At 37.1% G+C, this 22,692-nt stretch overlaps 1 protein-coding gene across 3 annotated transcripts in view; it reads right to left on the bottom strand.

Annotated features, from left to right (window-relative positions):
* The window catches only part of NMU (neuromedin U), a 36,610-nt gene that overhangs the window by 11,699 nt on the left and 2,219 nt on the right, over positions 1–22,692 (bottom strand). For all 3 annotated transcript variants that reach the window (XM_072407127.1, XM_072407128.1, XM_072407130.1), the window contains exon 2: positions 4,231–4,289. In XM_072407127.1, coding sequence (XP_072263228.1) covers positions 4,231–4,289 — 59 coding nt within the window. The remainder of the gene's footprint in view (positions 1–4,230; positions 4,290–22,692) is intronic.

Genomic DNA, 22,692 nt, shown 5'->3' with positions numbered 1-22,692 from the left:
TCACCCCTGGAGCACAAGCTAGCTGTCCTCGTAAAAATAAAAGTAGAAATCCAGTCCTGTCTGTGTCTAATCATTCTTAAATTAAAGTTTGACAAAACATTATTTGTATGTCTGTTTTTTAAATTCCCACTAAACTTTACGTGGACAGGGCATATGTCAGAAGTACAAAATCCTATTATATTTTGTATATGAAAATACCTTTTGTAGTGTCAGAATGTTTTTTCTTGTGACTATGACAGGATCTCTGCCTATCTGGTGTTTGAAACCGATGTATCCTAAAGGCATTCAGAACCCTATGCTGTTTTACTGCTATCTGGAGATTCGTTAAAGCGATTTTCCCTTCTGTCCTGGTAACAAAGGTTCCACCTGACAGGAAGGGTCATCAGCAAAGTGACAAACTTATTAAAAGTATTCATTATAAAGTTTTGTCAGAAATGTTTTAAAACTGTTCCTATGTAGCAACCATCACAGCAGATTACTAAAAGGTCAGTGAAATAGCAAATGTGCAATTATAGTTATGTGCACACACCTACAGTGCTAAACTACATATTTGTAATAAATGATGGTTCTCACTGCAGGTCTATGCACATAGCTTTAATTGTACAAGTGCAATTTAACTGATCTTTCCACTATTATCTGCTTTGACCTGGTCCGGGAATGAAAATATTTACCACCAAGTAGTACATTTTTTTAATGAAAAAACTTCAGGTTGGCTGGATATAGATTTTCTCATAATGGTCTATCTTAGGGCTGTTCAACAGGTGACTTTAAGTACTGCACCCCATGTATCTGTACCATGTACTGTACCCTACGTATCTTGTACTGTACCCTATGTACCTTGCACTGTACCCTATCTACCTTTTGGTGCACCCTAAGTACCCTATGTACCTTTCTCTGCACAATTAGTAGCTAATATTTATTTTTAAGTACCCTGTGTGGCATACTATATATCCTGTAATGCTCCCCATGCACTGCACTCTCTGCACCTTATGTACCTTGTTCTGTAACCTGTGTACCTTTTGGTGCACCCTAAGTACCCTATGTACCTTTCTCTGCACAATTAGTAGCTAATATTTATTTTTAAGTACCCTGTGTGGCATACTATATATCCTGTAATGCTCCCCATGCACTGCACTCTCTGCACCTTATGTACCTTGTTCTGTAACCTGTGTACCTTTTGGTGCACCCTAAGTACCCTATGTACCTTTTCCTGCACCATTAGTAGCCAATATTTCTTTTTAAGTACCCTGTGTGGCATACTATATATCCTGCACTGCACCCCATGAACTGCACTCTAAGCACCTTATGTACCTTTTACAGCATTCTAGGTATCATGAACTACATTTTATGTACCTTAATCTGCATGCAATGTACCTTGTCCTGCACCCTATATACCATGTGCTACAACCATAGTACTTTGTTTACATTATACCATACCTTGTACCTTTTACTGCTCCCTAGGTACCCTGTACTGCACCTTTTGTACCTTGTCCTACTACTAAGTACCTTGTACTGTATTCCACGTACTGCACCGTCTCTTTGTTTTAGGGGAATTTTCCAGATTTCCAGCAGCCACCTCTGCCCCCTAATTGGACAACACTGGTCTATGTTTTACAGTTCTTGAAGAAATGTATTTAGTTAGGCCCCATATGTGTTTAGGGGTCATATATTGTTTTACCATGCTCTATTCAGCTAAAAAGCAGAATCCTGCAACAGTGAAACCGGAAATTCCAATCTTCTAAATGCCTTGTAATACCATATGTAAGGTGGTCAAATCTAACGTTTAAAATAATATGGACTCCAAACCATTGTATTTTTTTTTTAAACTGACTTTCAGGCAAACAATTAAAAAAAAATATAAGAGAGGATGCACTGAGTCTCCCAGCAAAGTAGCAAACCCTTTAAAAGACAACACATAATAGGATGCAATATTATGCTGGTAAACCATAACACTAAATCATTATTTAAGGCAAGACGCAAAAATGAAACAAAACGTTTTGACCACATAGGTATAGGTACCCCCCTCCTGGGTATTAAGGCGTCACATGAATACTGGATTTTCATAATCCTATGTTAGTTTTAACCAACAAAGATTACTAGTATATATTTAAGGATCAATACACCCAAAATAAAACTTAATTTAATAACAGAACCCTGAAACATATATATGTCTGCTTCTAAAGCAGTAAAGTTAAAGTTAAAATTGCAAGCAATCTTGTTATCTGCATAACTTTAATATGTTATCTTCTATTATCAGCCAATAAAGCTAATAAAGCATTTCCAGTAAGCTATCCTATAAACAGGATGTCATATATGTAGAAAGATAAGAACTTCCTAATTTTATTTATTTGATAAAGCAGTGCCAAGTCACTTATGTACAGTAACCCAATTTTATCAGTTTAAACATAAATGTAATTTGTTGCTATACATTAATACGCCTTCTGTATTTCTCCAATAAATCTCAGCCGCATGCTAAACTTTAATCTTTTTTAGAAATTTTGATAGGGGTTTACAATTAACCCTCGATGGGGCAGGGCACATGAATCCTCTGCTACCCTGGGTTAAAGCTCCCCTGTTGTCCAATAAAACTGCTATGGCCAACATGTTCCTTCTGGGCAACCACACTCACATAGTCACAGAGCCAAGGAGGGAACTTTAAACAAACTGAAGCCTGTGAGCTTCACTCTCATAGGGTCACCACCTCAACACATTTCTGTGGCAGGTTACAGTTGCTGCTAGCTAAACTACCAATGAAATTTACAAGGGAATAAAGTAATGTAAATGTTAGCAGGTATGTGGTCATGTCAATGTGTGTGTGTGTGTGTCAGGCAATATATACTTCACTCCTCCAATGACCTACTAATGACTTCCCCAGTCATAACCTCATCACACGCACGGCTCCAAGACTTTTCTAGAGCTGCCCCAACTCTCTGGAATGGTCTTCTATGTCCCATTCAGCTTGCTCCTACCTTCTGTTCATTTAAAAGAGCACTCAACATCCATATTTTCAAACCTGCCTACCTTTCTTCTTCTGTTTCCTAACCCCCCCCCTTACTTACCCAACATTCCATATCCCACTTCACAGTGTGTGCTGCTTCCCCCACCTTTTGGATTGTAAGCTCTTCTTAGCAGGGTCCCCTCCTCCTCACTGTCTGTATCTGTCTGTCATTTACAACTCCAATTAAACATACAGCGTTGTGTAATATGTCAGTGCCTAATAAATACTTTTTAAGAATGATAATAATAATACTTCAGGCTCCTGTATGCTGTACTTTACGTAAACCTGATTTCTCCACTATGTATATTTTGTCTTAACCCTGCAACCAGTACACTATACCTGACCCCAGCATCCTGTACATTGTGCTGAGCCCCTACAGCTGGTGAGTTACATACAGTATGACCCCTGCACTCTGTACATAAAATTGTCCAGACCTCTGTACCCTGTGCACAACATTATCCTAATCAATGCACTTTGTACATAAACCAGATTGATTAGAAAACTCTCCTGATTCCTGCCCACTGCATATTACATCATACTCCTTCCAACTACAAATTAAAATATGTAATGGGATTTTGAAGGCATTAATTACAAATAATTATAGCAATAATAGCTATATAGCTTATAGCAAAAGCATAACATTTATTTACAATGTAATTAAAATAAACATTTATTGATAGACAAACTGTGTCATATTGTCAGCACAGTTTGTCTAATAAAATTTAGGATTACCTAAATCCTTTCCTCTTTTCCTCTTTCGGAGCTAGGTTCGACCCACATTGACTCATTTTCTATACATAATGTTTGCCTGCTGTTTTTTTTTTATTCCATTTATGCTTGATTTGTACCCTTTACATATGTTTTATTAAAGAGTGTTAAAAAAACTGAGCATGTGCATTGGACATGTGTTGATGAATTAACCCCTTTTCACACATACATTGAAGTTATATCATCCCAGTCTGGCCAGTATTGATGGCCCACAATCCTAAACCCAGTAAGAAAATGTTCAGCAATGGAGCTCATGGCCATTGCACAACTAGAATAGAGGTGAATTTAGTTTTTTAAATGAATCTGCCTTTCAATGAATGTACCTTTTGCAGTTAAATGTATAATGGCAAATAATGGGAGTTTTGAAGGAATGGATAAAATTAATTCCCATTGACATGAAACAAATATAGGAAATGGGGGTGCAAATTCTATATTTCCCAAATTGTAAAGATGTCTAAGCTTACCTCATTCCACAGCTGAAGTTCTTGCTCTGCTCGAAGCATATTAGATGAAAATGGGGCACCTGCAAAACATGAGTTCCAGCACAAACCTGGTAAGGTATTTTCTGTTAAACCACTATTACGTTCAATATACAACATAATCACTATAAAATTTTGATTTAAAAAATATTATTTGCAGTCAATAAAACATCTCCATCATCTTCATCTTGATACATGGTTTTAGAGATTTGGAAGATCTAGGAGAAATGTGTCTCAAATATATTTTACATAAACACACAGCATATTAGCTTTCAGTACTTCTCACAGAAAAAAGCACTTAAATCACATTGAATTAAACATAAATCAAAAAAACTACTGCCACAGAAAGATACAGAACATTAACACATAATTTACATTAGATTTTGACTCAACATTGGAATGTGTATTTAATGACAAGATAAGCCATTATACAATCCTTTATGCGTAATGGGTTTGCATATATTTTTAACACATTCTAGGAAAATGGGAAAAGCTGACTTTAGGTTTGGGGTGGTAAGTTACTCAACTATTTTAGCACAGGTACTGATCATATCAGTGCTGCAATATTGTTCAAAGTGTCCCAAGCTCCCTACAATTCAACAACTTTCTCTTTCACTCTGTCCTCTTATGACTCTGTTTCTAGAACTGGAAGAAAAGCTTTTTTTAAGTTAAGGAGAATAGTAGAATATCATTTTTTTGGTGTTGTCTATTCCACCACTACAGATTTTCTATCACTTCCAGTCTGGCAAAAAGGTTGTCACAAGAACAGAAAGTCAGGGGAAATATCTCCAATGGGGCCCATAGCAGTAAAAAACCTGACAAGTTTCTGAAATGTTTTACCTTTCCTCATTATCTAAAATTAAAGTTAAATATGTATAGGTATAGGTATATGTATAGGTATAGATAGTTGTTTATGTAACTCAGCATGACACCTGAGTTACTCCCAATCAAAATCTTTGTCAGCTCTGGCCACATCTGTACACAATGAGCACCAACAGATTCTATAAAAGGCTATATTCCAAGACTACAGTGCTAAGGGTACACCCCCACTAAAGTTTAAGGGCAAAATTGCCAACCATCTGGACTGACCGATCATTGCCTAAATTTTTGGCCTTGAACCTCCTCTCCTGGATACCCTGCTTGCCTGACTGATTCCCAATACAACTATTTTCTCTGTCCCTTGATATGCTTTTACTCTGTGATTTTGCCTACATACTTATTATTCTTCTGTGCAATTTCCGGTCTAGTTCCAGTATGTAACTGACTTTCATGAGTGTTTTCCATACTTAAGTCTTGGGGGCAACAGAGAACAGCACTAATAGCCCTCAGAGGCTGAACAGAGGCTAGACTAAAGGTAATGAGTGTGGTGCTGGGTTGGGGATATAGCATCCTTCAGTGTGTGAAGCATAAAAGCTATGTATCTGCAGCATGTGATTTAGAGCTGTGTAAAGACTTGTAGTTCATGGGAAAAAACACAGGCTATGAAAGCTGAAACCTCTGTAATAAAGCACATCTATCTTTATAAATAAATAAATAACTACAAACCCAAACTGCTACTCTTAAACCCAGTCTACATATTGCCAAAGTTATAACAAATGAGAGAATTGAATCTATAGGCTAAATGTCGCTTTGAAAGACTCCACAAGGCTGAAACCATGTTCTAGTAACTCAAGTAACTTGGAAACACCTCACCAGGTTAGCAGAATGTAGCCCATAAATATTGTTATGTCAAGGCCTCACTAAATGCTACAATGCCAGTACATGAAATGGTACTTTGGAACACATCTACCAATAAGGATAAATCAATAACAACAATAAAACCTCAACAGGCTGTGAAGACCATCCAAAACAGCATTCTTACTTTAAGAAAAATGTCTAGGCCATTGTCCAAAAAATTACGGTAACTAAGATCTGATCTGCACAGGCTGTAGACAAGCCCAACAAATCCACATGTCAATAGGAAAAAACATCTAAAATAGACATGTATTTTTGGATGACCCTATTAACATGTTTTATAAATTTGTTAAAATAACTAAGATTCCCTGATAAAAGCTACAACATTCAAAAGTAAGCATATGAGAAAAATATTATGTGGGGATAAGACTTAAAATGAGTAAATAAATTTTAATTTCTAATAACAGATTTACATTTCTCATTTTTCTTCAGATCATTAACCCCCGCGTTGTTTGGGAAACTACAGCTCAAAATCCAAAGTAAAGGTTTACTTGACCAAAACAGCTTAAATTTAGAAATATCCAAATATAAACATTCCGTTTGACAAGGAGCTGCTTATCAACTTAGCCCAAAAGATAACACAAAAGGAAATTTTTTCACATCATGTCACACTTGGGGAGACAGGGCCACTAGAGGGCGCTATGGCTTGTACATAAATGGTGTGAGCCCTGAGAAGTCTAGAAGTGCAGTCTAAGCAGTAACCAGGTCTAATGGCGAGGAGGCTGCGCTGCTGGTTGCGCTGCAAAGTCTTTGGGCACACCCGGGTGGGCAGGAAGATACACGATACTAAATCCCTAAGCAGAAAAACTGTCAAGGAAGGGCAGGGTCGATGCAGGCAGCAAGCAGGAGAGGTCAGGTCACAAGCCAGGAGTCAAATACCAGGAATCCAGGAAATAGACACCAGTGACAAAGAGGCCACCGCAGACACAGAGGAACACAGGAGATACAGTAAACTAAAGGAGGCACAGGTGACACAGAAGACACAGGGATACTGCAAACACAGAGGTACAGTTGGAACAGCACAAGGGAACAGGCTGGGAAACGCCAGACTGGGCAATAAGGGATTAACACAGGACTTGGACAAGGGAAGAACTAAATTAAACAGCAGCTGTGGAGGAAACACTCAGCAGAGCTAGGGGGCTTGGCACTAGTGGGGACACGTTGCACGATAGCTGAGTGCCGTGTCTGAGCTAGCTAAAAAGCCAGGTATAAATAAGAGGCTATTTCCTGATTGGCCAGCGGGATAGGGGAAACTGATAAAACTTGGGTGCACAGGGAGGCCCAGAGTCAGGACTGCCCACATGCGCAGGAGAGAGGCACCTGTGCTTTAGTGAGGAGTTGTGACACATCATTTCTTTGATGCCACCTTGGAGGTAGAATTGAGAAAAAAAGAGTGACATTAGAACTAAATTATACCTTTCACTGCCCCATCTATCAATGCTCTAAACAATATCTGCCCTAAAGGAGTGAGATGGAAACAAACAATATGGGAGTGATAGCACATGAAAAGTTTCAAAACAAAACCTGCTAAAATTGAAAATTAGCAAGAAGGGGAGAATCAACATAGATCAAAGCGGAACCCTAAAAAGAACTCCTAAATATTAAATACATTTGCACTTTAGTGAATAAGCAAATGGCAGCACTTGGAAGGGGATGTAGGTCCACCCAGGAACCACCCTAGCTTTATCTGCTTTAAAAAAAGAAGTCATATGAAATTAAAAGAACTTTTTTTTCTGATTTTGGCAGCCACACATTAATTACAAGCTATAGGTTTTCTAACTGAAAAATGACAAAAAAAAAGATCCACCAAGAAATTTGGATAAATTAGGCCCCTGATATGATGCTACTAATAGAGGACTCATTAAAACCTTGATGCAATAAAGAGTAAAGAAAGCAAATCCCCAAAAGCATCTGAAGAGTATTCCTAACTTAAATAAGAGCACAAGTTATATTACTTGAATTTGAGGAGACATATTGTTCAATGTTTTGGAAGACAATAAGTTTTAGTGAAGACTGAAAACATCCCAAATCATGTAGGGCACATGATTCCTTTATGTCTGCATTTGGCACTATGTTTCAGAACCTGGAAATCTGAAATCCCCAAAATAACTCAACTTTTATCATTTGGAAAATCCATAAACAAATCTAGCCTCTAACCAAATATAATATTTTCAATATACAGCACAAAACCGGGTGGTGTAAAAGTTTAATTAACAAGATTTTGAAAGGTGTGGCAGGAGAAAATATTTTTTTAATTTCTTAACTGTTCTCCTAAATAAATATATAGAACACAGAAAAGTTGTAAACTAATTTGAGCAAAATTACCTTACATTTCCATGAATCATGCCAGTTAGCACCATACCTATGGTAGTCTCAAAAAGCTCCAAATTATTCAGAACTCTCCACATCTGAAAATAGGCCTAATGCAGAGTTTTATCAAAAGATAACAAGAAAACAAATGCTTACGACAGATCCACCTCATCATTTAAAGTTTGACTATTTGGAATAGGTCTAATACAGGTAGTCCCCGGGTTACATACAAGATAGGGACTGTAGGTTTGTTCTTAAGTTGAATTTGTATGTAAGTCAGAACAGGTACAATATTTTATTAAATGCAATTAAGACAGATGTTTGTCTTAACATATTTTTAGACAGCATGGTGTCAGTTACTGTATAAAATCCTCACTGTGAGTTATTAACAAATAAAGCAAAAAAACAAATCTGGAGCCTAGACATTCATTAACTTCTGGAGCAAGCTGTGCTTTGATATGCAAAAAGAGACAACTGCAGAGTTTGTATTGGTCATTAAAGAGTTACAAGAGGCTGCAGAAAGAGCTCACCCCCTAAGATCACTCACAACCTCAGCTGTGTTTAACACAAGATTTCTTGTGCAAGTCATGCAAACTGCCCCTTCAAACCTCCCAGCACAAAGCAAGCAGGGAAGCCCCGTTTGTATCTAGGAGGCGTCCATATGTGGGATGTCCTTAACCCGGGGACTACCTGTAAGTGGTAAATACCGTATTTTTCGGACTATAAGACGCACTTTTTCTTCCCCAAAACTGGGGGGGAAAAGTGGGTGCGTCTTATACACCGAATACATGTTAAATATACTGGTAATTAAAAAAAATCATACTCACCCGATACCGCGATCCCGCGATGCTGCGTGCTTCTTCTCCTCGCTCTCCTCCCGGCTGCAGCGCGTGTCTCCTCCTCTGAGCGAGGAGAAGCCGACACGCATACCCCCGTGATCCCATAAGCAGGCTGATCCAGCCTGCTTATGGGATCGCGGGGGTATGCATGTCGGCTTCTCCTCTCTCAGAGGAGGAGACACGCGCTGCAGCCAGGAGGAGAGCCAGGAGAAGCCGACACCCGTGCCCCCGCGATCTCATAAGCAGGCTGATCCAGCCTGCTTACGGGATCGCGAGGGCACGGGTGCCGGCTTCTCCTGGCTCTCCTCCCAGCTGCAGCGCGTGTCTCCTCCTCCTCCTCTGAGAGAGGAGAAGACGGCACACGTGCCCTCGCGATCCGGTAAGCAGGCTGGATCAGCCTGCTTATGGGATCGCTGGGGTATGCGTGTCGGCTTCTCCTCTCTCAGAGGAGGAGGAGGAGACACGCGCTGCAGCCGGGAGGAGAGCGAGGAGAAGAAGAAGCACGCAGCATCGCGGGATCGCGGGATCGGGTGAGTATGATTTTTTGGCACAGGGTGATCAGAAGGGGATACATTGTGTCAATGTATCCCCTTCTAATCACTCTGTGTCAATGTATCCCCTTCTGATCACTCTGTGTCAGAGTGATTAGAAGGGGATACATTGACACAGAGTGATTTTTTAGTATTTTGTTCAGAATCTTTTTTTTCTAGGTTTTTCTCCTAGAAAATTGGGTGCGTCTTATAGGCCGGAGCGTCTTATAGTCCGAAAAATACGGTAGGTCTAAAGTAGCCTTCCTTCTTTTTGGGTACAAACTAATAAGGGATAAACTAAAATGTATAAAAGAAGGTGGACATCAAAAGGTCACACAACTCATCGTATTTATTTATTTAAAAGTATTAAGGAAAATGTATAAACTGGAAATACATTTTCCACCCAAGGGCACTCAACACCATGGTATGAGGAGACATAAAACCGTATATTCAACTTTAATGAATAATAAAGCCTTCTGACGTTGTGGTTACTCTTTTATCCACAAATGCATTACATCAAAGCAAACTCGTTTCCATATCTATTGAAACCAAGAATTTGGTTCCCATGGCAAGCATGGGGTTGGCAGAAAGACATTTTTATTAAACCAGCTTGCAAGCAAGGCAAAATAAAATAGCACTGGGGTTTGTTATAAGAAAAGCAGTCTCCTGAAGAAGTAATATGTCGATCCAAGCCCAATATTCCTCACTCCCCATTTCAAGGCACAGATAAATATTTACTGGTTAAAAGATTAATTGTAGTTATACCATGCAAGTCAACTAGAATTCCTATAAATGTATGTAAGTAATCTTGTTGGAGCACACCCAAACATTTACTTGGAGACTTTTTTATGATGTATCCACGAACGACATGAAAACGGTTATGGAATCTGTCATTCACAGATGTCGTTTGACTTTTTTGCCAGCGTAAAAAATAATTCTCCAGAAAAGAAATTCCTGACCAAAAACATTGTGTGTAACCAAAAAGGTGCTGGACTATAGGCGATAATCATATGGCATATTAAGATATGTAACACTCCCAAATTAGAAAAATGTTTAAGGCACTAAACTGGGGGGCGTTATTGCTTATAATTAATAAGCATTAATACAAAACTTCAAAATTTCTATGACAAAAACATCTTTTTGCAGATTATAAAAGTCTTTATTAAGCTAACATAGCATAACATTTTACATATGCATCAGATAGGAGTAACTTAACTTGGGGAGCAAACCAGATAGTCTTATAAAAACACCATAATCAACATATAGCTTAGAAATTGGATAATTTAAAGTTTCCTATATAGGGAAATGGTTCTTTTAACTATAGTAAAAGTGCCAAATAGTGTTAATTAATTATATTTAAGATAAGTGCCCGAGTGCCCAGAGGGGTTTGATCATACCTTAGACAGAAGCATGTGTCCAATATACACAAATTCTATAATATATAAATTAAATATAATTGAATTGTATTTACTGCAGATTATGTAATAAAAATATATATAAATAAAAGGGTGGACAGTATCTGCTTATGATTCAACTCTTTTTTAGTGCCCAATTATTGCTCATTACATAGGAAAAACAATCTGCTGGCAATGCAACATTATAAAGATTTTTTATATTTGTCAGAAATACTTTCTTTACATTAAATTTTCAGCATTAAATAATAAATTGGTCAAAATTTTCCCTTTTTTTTGGAATTGTATATTTAGTAGCACTCTGCAATTTATTTTGACGTCCAATTGCTGGTTATCGTAATTGTTGATATTAAAAATAATAAGCCTGCATTGATGATTCATGATTGTTTTTAAAAAGGAACAGGGAAGAAACACAAAAACAATGCCATGGCTTTACTGAGAAATGAGCTGGTAATATGTATTTAATATATTCTGATTATTTAATTTATACAAGCAAAACGTTTTATTTTAGAATTAAGCAAAACAAAACAGAAAAGAACAGTGAATTGGTGCTTAGAAATAAGGGACTTATAGGTCAGGGGTGCCACTAATTCTCATTAAGGCCAATATCTGTGTGGAACATTCTGCTTCTTCCTCTTCCATCACATAACTCCCTCATAAGCCTGTATTTATAAAACAGGGACTATGACATTCCCTCAGACATTCCATGGTGGAAATCAATTACTGCCAGTTAAACACATAGACCTGGAAGATTCCCACTAGGCTGCATAAAGCTGTTAGTGTGAATCCAATTGTAAATATGGCTGATGTTGTATTACCTGTATCTCTCCTACTACAGATCTATGTAACAGAGAGATCATAGACAGTGTCAAATTGCAATTCAGAAGTTTAACTGAAAATTGCAATATACATAATCCAAAAGGCATGAATCTTGGTAAGCATAGGGATATAAGTTAAAGCAACCTAAAAAGTAAAGAAAAAATGGGCATACAAAACGTGTACATTTTTCCAGTTGATTAAAACCAAACTACACTGAAAATAAAAAAGCACACTTACTTTTAAATATGCAGATCCATTGATAGTGCTGGAGAAGTCATTGACCGGGTCCCGCATCATTCTGAAATTCTCCTTCATCATGGAGCAGAGGCGCCGCCATCTTCTTCCTTCTTCGGGCTATGTCGCTTGATCTCGCACTGCACAGGTGTGAGATCATGTGATGTAGTCTGCTGTAAAGGGGAAAAAAGAGTGCTGATCCCACCACGGATGTGTGAGACCGGCATCTATTTCCCCTCAGTGAAGGAAAATGCCCCTTCTATGCATGCCCAAGATCTTTTACTTTATTTTTTATCTAAATTAAAAATATGTTTTTTACCCAAACCCTAAGTAAAGTATAAAATGCTACTGCAATCCAAATTTAAAAGAGGTGAGTATGATAAAGGGTAATTTGTGAGGAATCTTTATGGTAAGGAATTATTTCAAATGCTTATGTATCAAAAAGTTTGGTAAATGCTTAAGGCAGTTTTCCACAATGGAATATTATGAGATCCTTTGAAACCTAAGTTATTGGTACCTGATATAATTCTTTGAGTTTGACTTTTCATATTATGAATAATGAGCAATTCTAATCAGCTAACTGAAATTCCCTGCTTAATCTATCACAGTTTAACCTACAAGAATGAGCTTCTTCACCAAACCATTGTATAAATTAGCTTTCACACACAAAACATATTGGTGACTTTGTTGGTGACGTGTTCAGGCTCTTGGTATTTAAACAGACCAACCCATGGTTCATGAGACTCCCATAGCGAAACTTCCTTTTAATTTTTTAATTTGTTGTCAGAAAGTTTCTAAGATACAGCATTGATGGACAAAATTTCCCAGGGTGTTGTACAAGATGCCATTACAATTTCAGAAACATCACTTTTGTTTCATATTGTACTTTCAGTGTTTATTACATTTATCTTAATAATGAGTCATCTTCAAATTTTAATTAAGACGTACAGAAACCTAATTATATGTATAGAGTTTAACAATATAATTTTCGGAGAGTAAATCAACAATAATGTTGTAGCAAGGGTTTAAATTGTCAGTTCACTCGGTTTCCTATCTCGAATTGCAATTATAAAATTACAACCATTTGCTTAGTCTGTCTACCTGGAAGCTTCGGTAACACTTTCCTTTGAAGAAAACTGCCAGACACTAATTATGTAAGCTAAAACAGAGATATAAATCCTGAACAATTGCACTTAATTAATTATTTGATTTGGTTAAAGCTTATTGCCAGGATTATTTTAAATATAATTACATAAGTGCACACTGATTTTATTACCATGGTGATTAGTTCTGTTCCTGGAATCTATGGCTTACATAAATTCCAAGTTCTAGAAGCTAAACGCAAAATATAATATTTAATTCACAATCTTACAATGGTATCTCTCTTTTGTACATTTTTATTTGTCAAATCAGCAAGTTTTAATTTTGATTCTTTATATATAGCTGCATTGTACTGCAATGACACTGAACTTCAATGTTTAGCAAATATTAGCTGCTCCTGAGACATATAAAACCTATGCTACCAATAGATGTAGTAGGGTTATTGCTAAAGAACATGGGAATTGTTTATCTTTAAAGAAAGTTTTTAACTTTGTAGTGAATTTTCACTTACAACCTAGTTAATAAGGGGAAAGCTACGCTCACTTAAATCAAATGTCAGCATTGCATTCAGTAATGACAGTTTATATATTGTAATTATTTAGTATAAGTCTGCTTTTGGTGACATATGTTCACGGTGCCTGAAAGGTGCTTGTTTCCCAATGGATGGAGACCTTGGCCTTTCCTATTTGTCTATAAACTTCACTAGTGGCCAGTCAGGCTGCCTCTGATAGTAATGGGCCAATAATGTGGCTCTGGAAGAATGGGAAGTTTTGGGCCCTGTTTCCAATCCTTTGACCCAAGAATTAGGTGTATCTGATCAACAGGAGTGCTTAAAGTGAGGCTGTATAGACACGCAAAGGTAAAGACTAACAGCACCGGATTAGGTATTTGACTCTTTGGGAATTTTTAAGGCTAGACATAGACAGCCATATGTCTCACGAGTTGAAAAGTCAAAATCAAACATAACAAACCTTCCAAGGGCTTAAATAATTTGCTATTACCTTTTTTGGAAACAATAACGTGAGCCTAATCCATTAAAGCTAAACATAGACTATTATCGGAGAACCTAGGTGATCCAGCAAAACTGAAATGGTCCAGGATAAACATTTAGTAACAATATCAAATATTTCCAAGACACTTTCAGGTTTGCTGGATCACACAGGTTATCCAATGATAGTTTACCTTCTTCAGTCTTAGCTTTAATAAATCAGGCTCATTCTGTAGCTCTGTGAGAATTAAACAGGACATGCAATTAAGTGAAAAAGTGCTAGTAATGATTGCCTCTTCCAAATAAATTAGTGCTAGTAGTACTATAGTACTAAATACTTTAGTACATAAACACCATCTTACATAGTCATGAAGAATGTAAACGGGAATAGTTGGTTGCAGAAATTGGAAATGGCTCATTGCTCATCTTTATTGGTGGCTTTATTATTGTATATATTTTATATCACTTAAAAATTTTACTTTCGCTTTGCTGCCGTGAGAAACAACTAGTGGTGATGAGATAGTCCTAATTGGATTCAATCCCGAATCGTATCAGGATATTCTAACCTTGGATCAGAGTTTGGAATTTGACCAATCTGAGTTCTGATCCTACATTAATAAATCTGTCATTGACAGGTGTCTGGATTGGCTGAGCTGTACTATACTTGTCATCGATAGGTATAGTAGAACTCATTAAACGAATATGAAATCCATCTCAGAATTTCTGAATCTAGTTAGATTTCTCGATCAATCCAACCAAGTTTTATCCAAATAAAAATCTTTCCGCTTCAAGCAACCCTAAAAACAAGCAAAGTACACACACTCTCCAGTTTCTCTTCCAGAGACTCCTGGGTCTTAAATCATCCCACAGAAACTACTCTGCATTAAGTAAAGTTTACATACTGCCCAAAGTCATATGCTCCACACTACTCATCTGCACCTACTGCCCATTGCCAATCTCCTACACTGCTCTCCTGCACACATCTTCCACCTGCATGTGCTTTCCTCCTGGCATATCCTCTGTGCTCCATTCTTGCACATATAGTACTGGTCCTTAATATACTTTTATTGCATTGTTTGTTATAGCCCCAAACTTTCCCAATCTAAAATACAGTAAATACAAATTTGCTATAATATTATTATTTGAATAGAATGCTAGTAAGCACTATTTAAACATGTTTTTAAAAACATGTTCAACAGACTTATTGGCCAGGGCAAACACCACTTAGATATGACCCAATAATTCACCCTATTCCACTGCACTACCAGGCCAAGGAGAAGCAAGACCAAGAGATTGCTTCCAGGGATTGGTCACGTTAGATGCAAAGCTACAATGCTTTATAATAAATGCAATAATGCTTTATATTGATAATAATGCCCTCCTGAACTTTATTTGCTCTAATAATGTACTTAAAATTTTGAACAACTCCTTTCTCCTGCCTGTTTACCTGCTCAAGACTCTCATACTTACTATGTTTCCCTATTGTCATTTTTTATCTCCCAGATCTTGCACCATCAATTCTGTACTTACCCTGTGCTGTAACATCCTTACTTATTTGCATTATGTGTTAGCCATTATTTATTGGGGTAATAGGTATGACATTCATATTATGCACTAGCAGTACATGCAGCTCCCCGTGCCTCTAAACAACCCTCACCCCCACCTCACATCCCCATCCCTCCTCTGCAAAGTTGTTATAGCATTTTAAACTGCAGACAAGACTTATTGTCTTCCTGAACATTCTGACCTTTAAAGCTTACGAAATGATTATGCCACCACTAATATAATCCCAGTCATATATATAGTTTTTTTTAAATGTCTATATCTATAATATCCTAAATAATATAAAAAGAGAAGAGAGAATTTTTCCTGTTTCATGTTAGAAGAGCTGGACATTTCATGCACCTGCTTTACAATCTCAGTAAGCATGCCCTATTTCCTTCTATTGGATATTTTGATTGGCTTCCAAACACACCAAAACTGCAGCACAATACAATGTAAAGCATGTTGTCTTGTAAAATGGGTTGAACCCTGTCTCCATTGACAATATCTCTGTATAAATGTATAAGGTTAAGTCCAATGGAAACATCAGTTTTGGGTGGCCCTTTAAGGACCTATTTACACCTAGCCATTCTAGAAATGCCATCAATAATGTATTGCATGTTAAAATGTTATGAATATCAACACTAATCATTTTGAGTAACAAACACTTTCAATGCACATTCGTTGCAGAGCACCACTATGCAGAATAAAGCACTACCATGCCCTGTAATACTCTACGAAAAAAACAATGCATGATTTTATTTTGATTTTTTTTGCTAGTGCTTTAACAAGCCATAAAATATGATGCAACTGTCACAAATACTATAGCTATATATAGAGAGAGTTTTTCTTTCATGACAATTCCACTTATTTTCAGGAGTCCAAGGAACCCATTGGCATGAGTCTGATCATTCAGATGTACCTAAGGCAGCATGGTGCTCTATACAGCTGTGAATCCAACAGGCTTGGAAATACCTGCTGTTATATAAACATTATAAAAGATGAAGCTCAAACAAAGGAGAATAGACCTGAGAGTAGAACCAGAGTCACATCAAATGCTTATTACCTAATTAAAGAAAGGCTATTTTTCAGATCATTTGACATAAGCAATAATAGAGATGTCATACAAGCCTTAAATGTAAACCCAATTAGGAGCTGACAGGTATGTATATGACTCCAACTACAACCTGGATTTCTAGCAAAGGTGCTGGTGATGGTCCAGACCAGCTTAAACTAGACAAGAAATGCCACCTGGGTGTTTACTCATTCATCTAATTTAAGTTAAGGCGGCTCTGAAATAATTACCTACATAGACTGATGTCATTGGGGGCTACATGCTGCTGACAGTGTACACTGACTTGACAGTATAAATATGCAGCAATTAATTAATATGTTGATGCATTCAGATCTTGATACTAATTGATTCACAGATATGACAACTAGTAAAATATATTGCTTAACTTAGCCCTCCAATCTACTGTATTTCCATAATGCCGGATTTTCTGAATGTTAAACTAATAATGTGCTTATATGGAAGTAGAACTGGGAAATGTCAAGCACACATATGTAAAGATGTATTTTAATGTTCAGTAATAAATATTGCGCTTTCTGGAAAAGGCGACTGCTATAACATTTGATTTCTTTCAGCAAATACAAAAAGAAAAAGGCATAAAATTAACATTGTTTATAATAAATTTAATTTCAGCAAAAGTAAAATATTAGTTTTTGTGTCTTTTTTCCTTGCTAAAACCTTCTATTTGATGGTTGATGGAGGACTTTAGTTTTGATTCAAAGGGGGTTACCTTTTTATTCAAATATTCCTGAAATGCTTCTGATTTTTAAAACAAACATGACCTACCACATTTCCCTTAAGGAAAAGCATGATCGCTGCTGGAAAATATCTTTATTATCTTTGTTTTAAAAATGTTTTTATTAATGGTAAGGAAACCTTTTTTTTTTACAATATATCTACATAGCCCTGCATAAGTGTGCCTTCCTTCATAATGTGCTGTTTATTCTGCCCTCTCCCCCAAATATCACTGCGCCCAAGTGTCCACCAGTTGACCTGCAACACCATCTTGGCATTTTTCCAGAACACGGTGTAGGGTGAGGCTGACCTAGGACAGGATGGCTTTCAGCTGGGCTCTCTACAGGTTATCCATGTGGGGGACCCCAACTTCTTCCCAAAATTCCAGGTGGATTGCTTTTACCAGATGTGGAGCAGGAGGGTCTGCAAGTGCTGATAAGCAGTGTTGAAATGGCACATGAACCTCATTATCATTTTTCTGTGTGTACAACCAGTTGCAAAATACACAACAGACAAAATTCCCAATGGCTGGTAGTCATTAAGGCTGAAATAATGGCGAGTGTGGTAGAGCCAACATCACAATGGCCAATGTCAGCTTTCTTTGCTGCTCACTTTTTACTGAGCATGAGCAAAGAAGTAAGCTTATAATAGCAAACTAAATGTCAGATGTTCAGGCTGAATCTAAATGGCAAAGAAAAAAAACATGCACCCATGACTTTTATTTTTCAGAGTATTTGAAAACTTCTAATAAGACAGCCCAGCAGTGGTTGCTCCCTTTGTGACTGCTGCTGCTTTAAATCTCCATATGTTCCCAGTCAAACAAAAAAAAGGCAGGGAGATACAGTAAATAAGTCTCTCTTCTGATTCATTTGAGCAGTTTGAGTAATCCTAGCTTCAGCTATCCAGCTCTGTAAACAAGATGTCTTCCGCAAAGCTATTAAAGTGTACTTTAGAGATACTATATAGCCTTCGTAAGTTAAAACTGGGTGCAAATAGGCATGATTAACTTCTCTGAGACCTCTACTCATTTGTTTTTGTTGTTTTTTTTTTGTACAACCTGCTGAATTTGCCTCCATATTGAAAAGTGACATTTCCCATTAGCCTCAATTAAGCAGCAAGAGCACAGAGATGAAGCCATATATAAATTCCAACCTGGAGATTACACAGGGATTGGAACTATGTCCCCTTGTTCCAGCCTCAGCAGCTAATCATAAGCACTGTCACACGAGTGGAAAGGAAGTAAGCTACATGTTCCCATACCTGGAAGTTTCAGGTATTTCTCTTACATATTGACAATATGTAGTGGGGCGGTGAAGGCAAGGTGAATATGTGCAGTCAATAAATTAGGTAGGTAACTGTTGATTTGCCCTACATGGGCAATTTGATTCACACAATTTCAAAGTGCAGCGATTTTTCTTATTTAAATAGCAGCAGGAGTCACCTCCGACATGTTTGGGGATTAAAAAGCCCTGACTATGCTGTTATTTTGTTTTCTGATTTTATTTATTAGGATTTTAGTTTCCTGCTTCTTGCACCAATGCAAGCCTAGGAGTCAGCTTATTAGGAATAATTCATTATCTATATAATTTAGATCTTACCTAATAACTACTAATTGTTAGGATTGTTGTTGAAAAGTGAGGTAAAGTCATTGTAATAGAACCCAATAACTAAAAACATGTTAAATGATACATAAAATTATTTTTCCAAACATATCTGAAGCCATGCTTTCCAAATATAACACAATTTTCAGCACATTTTAGTACTATATGGAAATAACACATTTAGAGTGGATCATTGCACCATACATGATCTTCAGTAAAAATAGCTTTCTTTGTATATTAAAAAAAAAACAAAATGTCAACTTCATACATATATGTTATGTTTATTAGCACTCTGACATTTCTGACTCATAAAATGATCTGAAAACAAAGTAGCAATTAGCTGGGACTTGGCATTATGATCTGCGTAGATACATATATAATTACCAAACCGAGGGGATTATTCAGTATATATGCGATTTAGAAGGATTACACCTAATGAAATTGTCTGAAATAATTATATATTTTTATATTAATTTTGTAATTTCTTTCCTTCCCAGTAATGCTTACTGGAGCAGTGAAATTTAAATTAGTGTTTAGGGTATACTCCAATTATAATGTAAAGTGAAACTATATCATGGAGAGCAAGGACAACTCTTGCCATAGTCATGGAATATCAAAGCTATATGTATGGCAGGCTTTCATCTAGATTTGCCCTCCTCTGAAGATTTGCAAAGTTTGTTCTGCCAAAAAGCCTTACCTTGCTGAAAAAAATGAGTATGCTGATGGGGGGTAGGGGGAGTAAGGCGGGGGTGCCAAACCCAGAGATTATAATTGAATAAATTGCCAAAAAGAAGAAAGACATTTCACAGCAGGTTAAATGGCCACTGCAGAGTAATTACATGTGAGTGTATCCTGGGGGATCAATAAACAAGAGGTAATAAACACCAATTCTTCCCTTACATAGGGGTTGCAAGAGTTTTCAAGTTTTGCCCTTGTGTTTGTGGCTGTTTTTCTTCCTCCTGCGCAACTGCACAGCCAAAATTAACTTGTTTCTTTCTGAAACCCCATGATGATCCTTTGCAACTGAGTGTAAAAGCATGGACCAAATGGTTTCCAACTACTCCCAAACAGCTGAATGGGAGCAGTTTAGCCTGCAGTAGAACTCGATTTCAAGTATAACAATATTATAACAATTACCTTACCCTTACCTTACCCTTACCCTAATATAACAATTACCTTACCCTTCACTACAGGCCAATTTTCATTACATCAAACTGCAGTGCACTGTATAGTCATCCAACTCCTCAGCTAAATCTGTCAATCTACATACCTACCAACAACAGGACTTATAGGAGTTACCAAGATAACAAGAACTGTATGTATGGGTTGGTAGAGACAACATGACCAAATATGATTTTCCTAATCTTGCTGGATATGGTTCAAATTGACAAACTGAAATTACGTGCTCATGTATATGACTCCAACTGCAACTTCTCTGTAAATAATGACATTTTTTATACTCAGGACAGTTTCTGTGTTAATGGCAAAATGGGAAACCCCTTTGAATTGGGTGCTGAACTTTATTTACCCTCCTATTGCTTATACCTTCTCTTGTTTTTCCTGACACTTTTATTCACCCAAGTTTGTTTTTTTTCTACAACCTCTATTCTATCTTTAAATTGTAGTACAATGGTGCCACTTTTTTCACCAATACCCCCACCCCCTTTTCTGTACCCCTGTATATCCCTTCAACTTTATTTACTTCAATACAGCCTTTACCTCTTTCTGGTTTATTCTACCCTTCACTGATGAATTTACATTCCAAATCCTCTTTGGCTTCAGTTCAGGCTCAGAACTACCTTTGTCCATTTTTTTAGCATTTTTTTAAATGGTTTGGTGGTTTAATTTTGTAACACAAGTAAGCTGCTTTGGACCAAAGACTCCTCTTCCATTGCATCATTGGATGTAGGGATGCATTACTTGGAGGACACAGAGAATGATACAAAAGCAGCTGCTCCTTTGACTTTTTACATACTCTTTAATCTATATATGTCATCTCTTTTTTTTTGTTAATCCTCAATTATGTTGAAGTATGTACAAAGTAGCTTTAGTAGTCTATAAGTATTTCTCTTACATTTTCTATTTCAGAATAACATCATACATATCAGTGCTAAAAAAAATCACCAGTTATGGAAAAAAATATTTTATTTACTACTGTATGGCTGCTTTCAAACTAGTGGTGAGGTTGCAGTGTGGCTGCTGCTTCCTCTTCCTCATGCTGCTGAACCTCTGCCTCGAGGAAGATGCTTCAGGTAGCAAATACCCACAGCAGCCCCATATAGAATGAATGGGGGCAGCAGTAAGCGGTTCACTTACTTCACAGCACTACCACTCACTGCTGTCCCTGTTAAATCTGTAAATTCTGGTTGTATAAAAACCAGCATTGTAATACAAGTGGCCAAGCATCGAACAAAGTGACATCCACCGGGAGCAATGTGGGATTGCTTGCTCCCACCACAGGTCTGTACCCACTTGACCACTGTACCCACATGTTTACATCAATTAATAACAAAAAAGGCCATACACTATGAATGATATGCTTAGTGTTGAACTGTAGTATAGTGTTAAAAATTCTAGAAATATTAGAGAAATACAGCACAACAAAGAGAAAACCAGATGCTTTGTGTTGTGTTTGTACTTCATATCACCCATAAGACACCAATCCAATCTCCCCTCTCATACTTGTATTGGATAATATGGAACACATTACCACCTAATACAATACAGAACACAGCAAGTCAGTGTTACTTACTAAGAAACAACATTGAATTCACAAATGCCAAGACAGTTTACAGTATAATGTTAACTGCAGTTCTAGGATGCTTAAATTGGATGTGCCAAGGCAGCGGGCTCCACTGTAACTCTATTTCATCCTGATGATATATATGTATAAAAAAGCAATATTTCATTCTTTAGCTTTTCAAAGAAATGCACTCCATTGTTTCCCAAATATGCAGCCATAGCAAGCTGAGAAGTAGTTACTGTAATACAAAATTCAGCTTTGTCGACAGCAGCCAATAAGTTTCTTTTATCATCTCTAACTATTGCCTCTAAATGTTGATGTATACAGAGAATTTGTTTTGATATGTGGGTTGTGATTGACAACCTGGTTCCACCTTCCTTATGCTGCACATGAAGCAAGATGGTAACGTAAAATGGGAATGAGATCAGGGAAGACTTTATGTTACATGGCTGTGTCCAATTGAGTTATATATATATGCAAATATTTTTATATTAAAGCAGCTTCTATAAAAACTGGCATATCAGGAGGACACTGTGTACTAATTGTGTACTAATTGGCTGTTATGTATGTCTATGCCTTGCATATTACTTCTCACCTTGTCAAATTAGCATAAAGAATTATAATCCCAGAACTCTAAATGCAACATTTAACAGCAGTAAAACAAAATTTGTGATGAACAATAAAGGGGGGATCAGAGGGGACAACGCTGTGTACAATGGGGCTAAAATAGATCTCAAAAGGCATCTTCGCCTATTTGTATTTTCAATTCAAATGCTTTATAAACACT

This window comes from Pyxicephalus adspersus, chromosome 3 (assembly GCF_032062135.1).
Source record: "Pyxicephalus adspersus chromosome 3, UCB_Pads_2.0, whole genome shotgun sequence".
In the NCBI taxonomy this organism is placed as follows: Eukaryota; Metazoa; Chordata; class Amphibia; order Anura; family Pyxicephalidae; genus Pyxicephalus; species Pyxicephalus adspersus.
The sequence above is the reverse complement of the archived record's forward strand: the minus strand, read 5'-3'. Positions and strand labels throughout refer to the sequence as shown.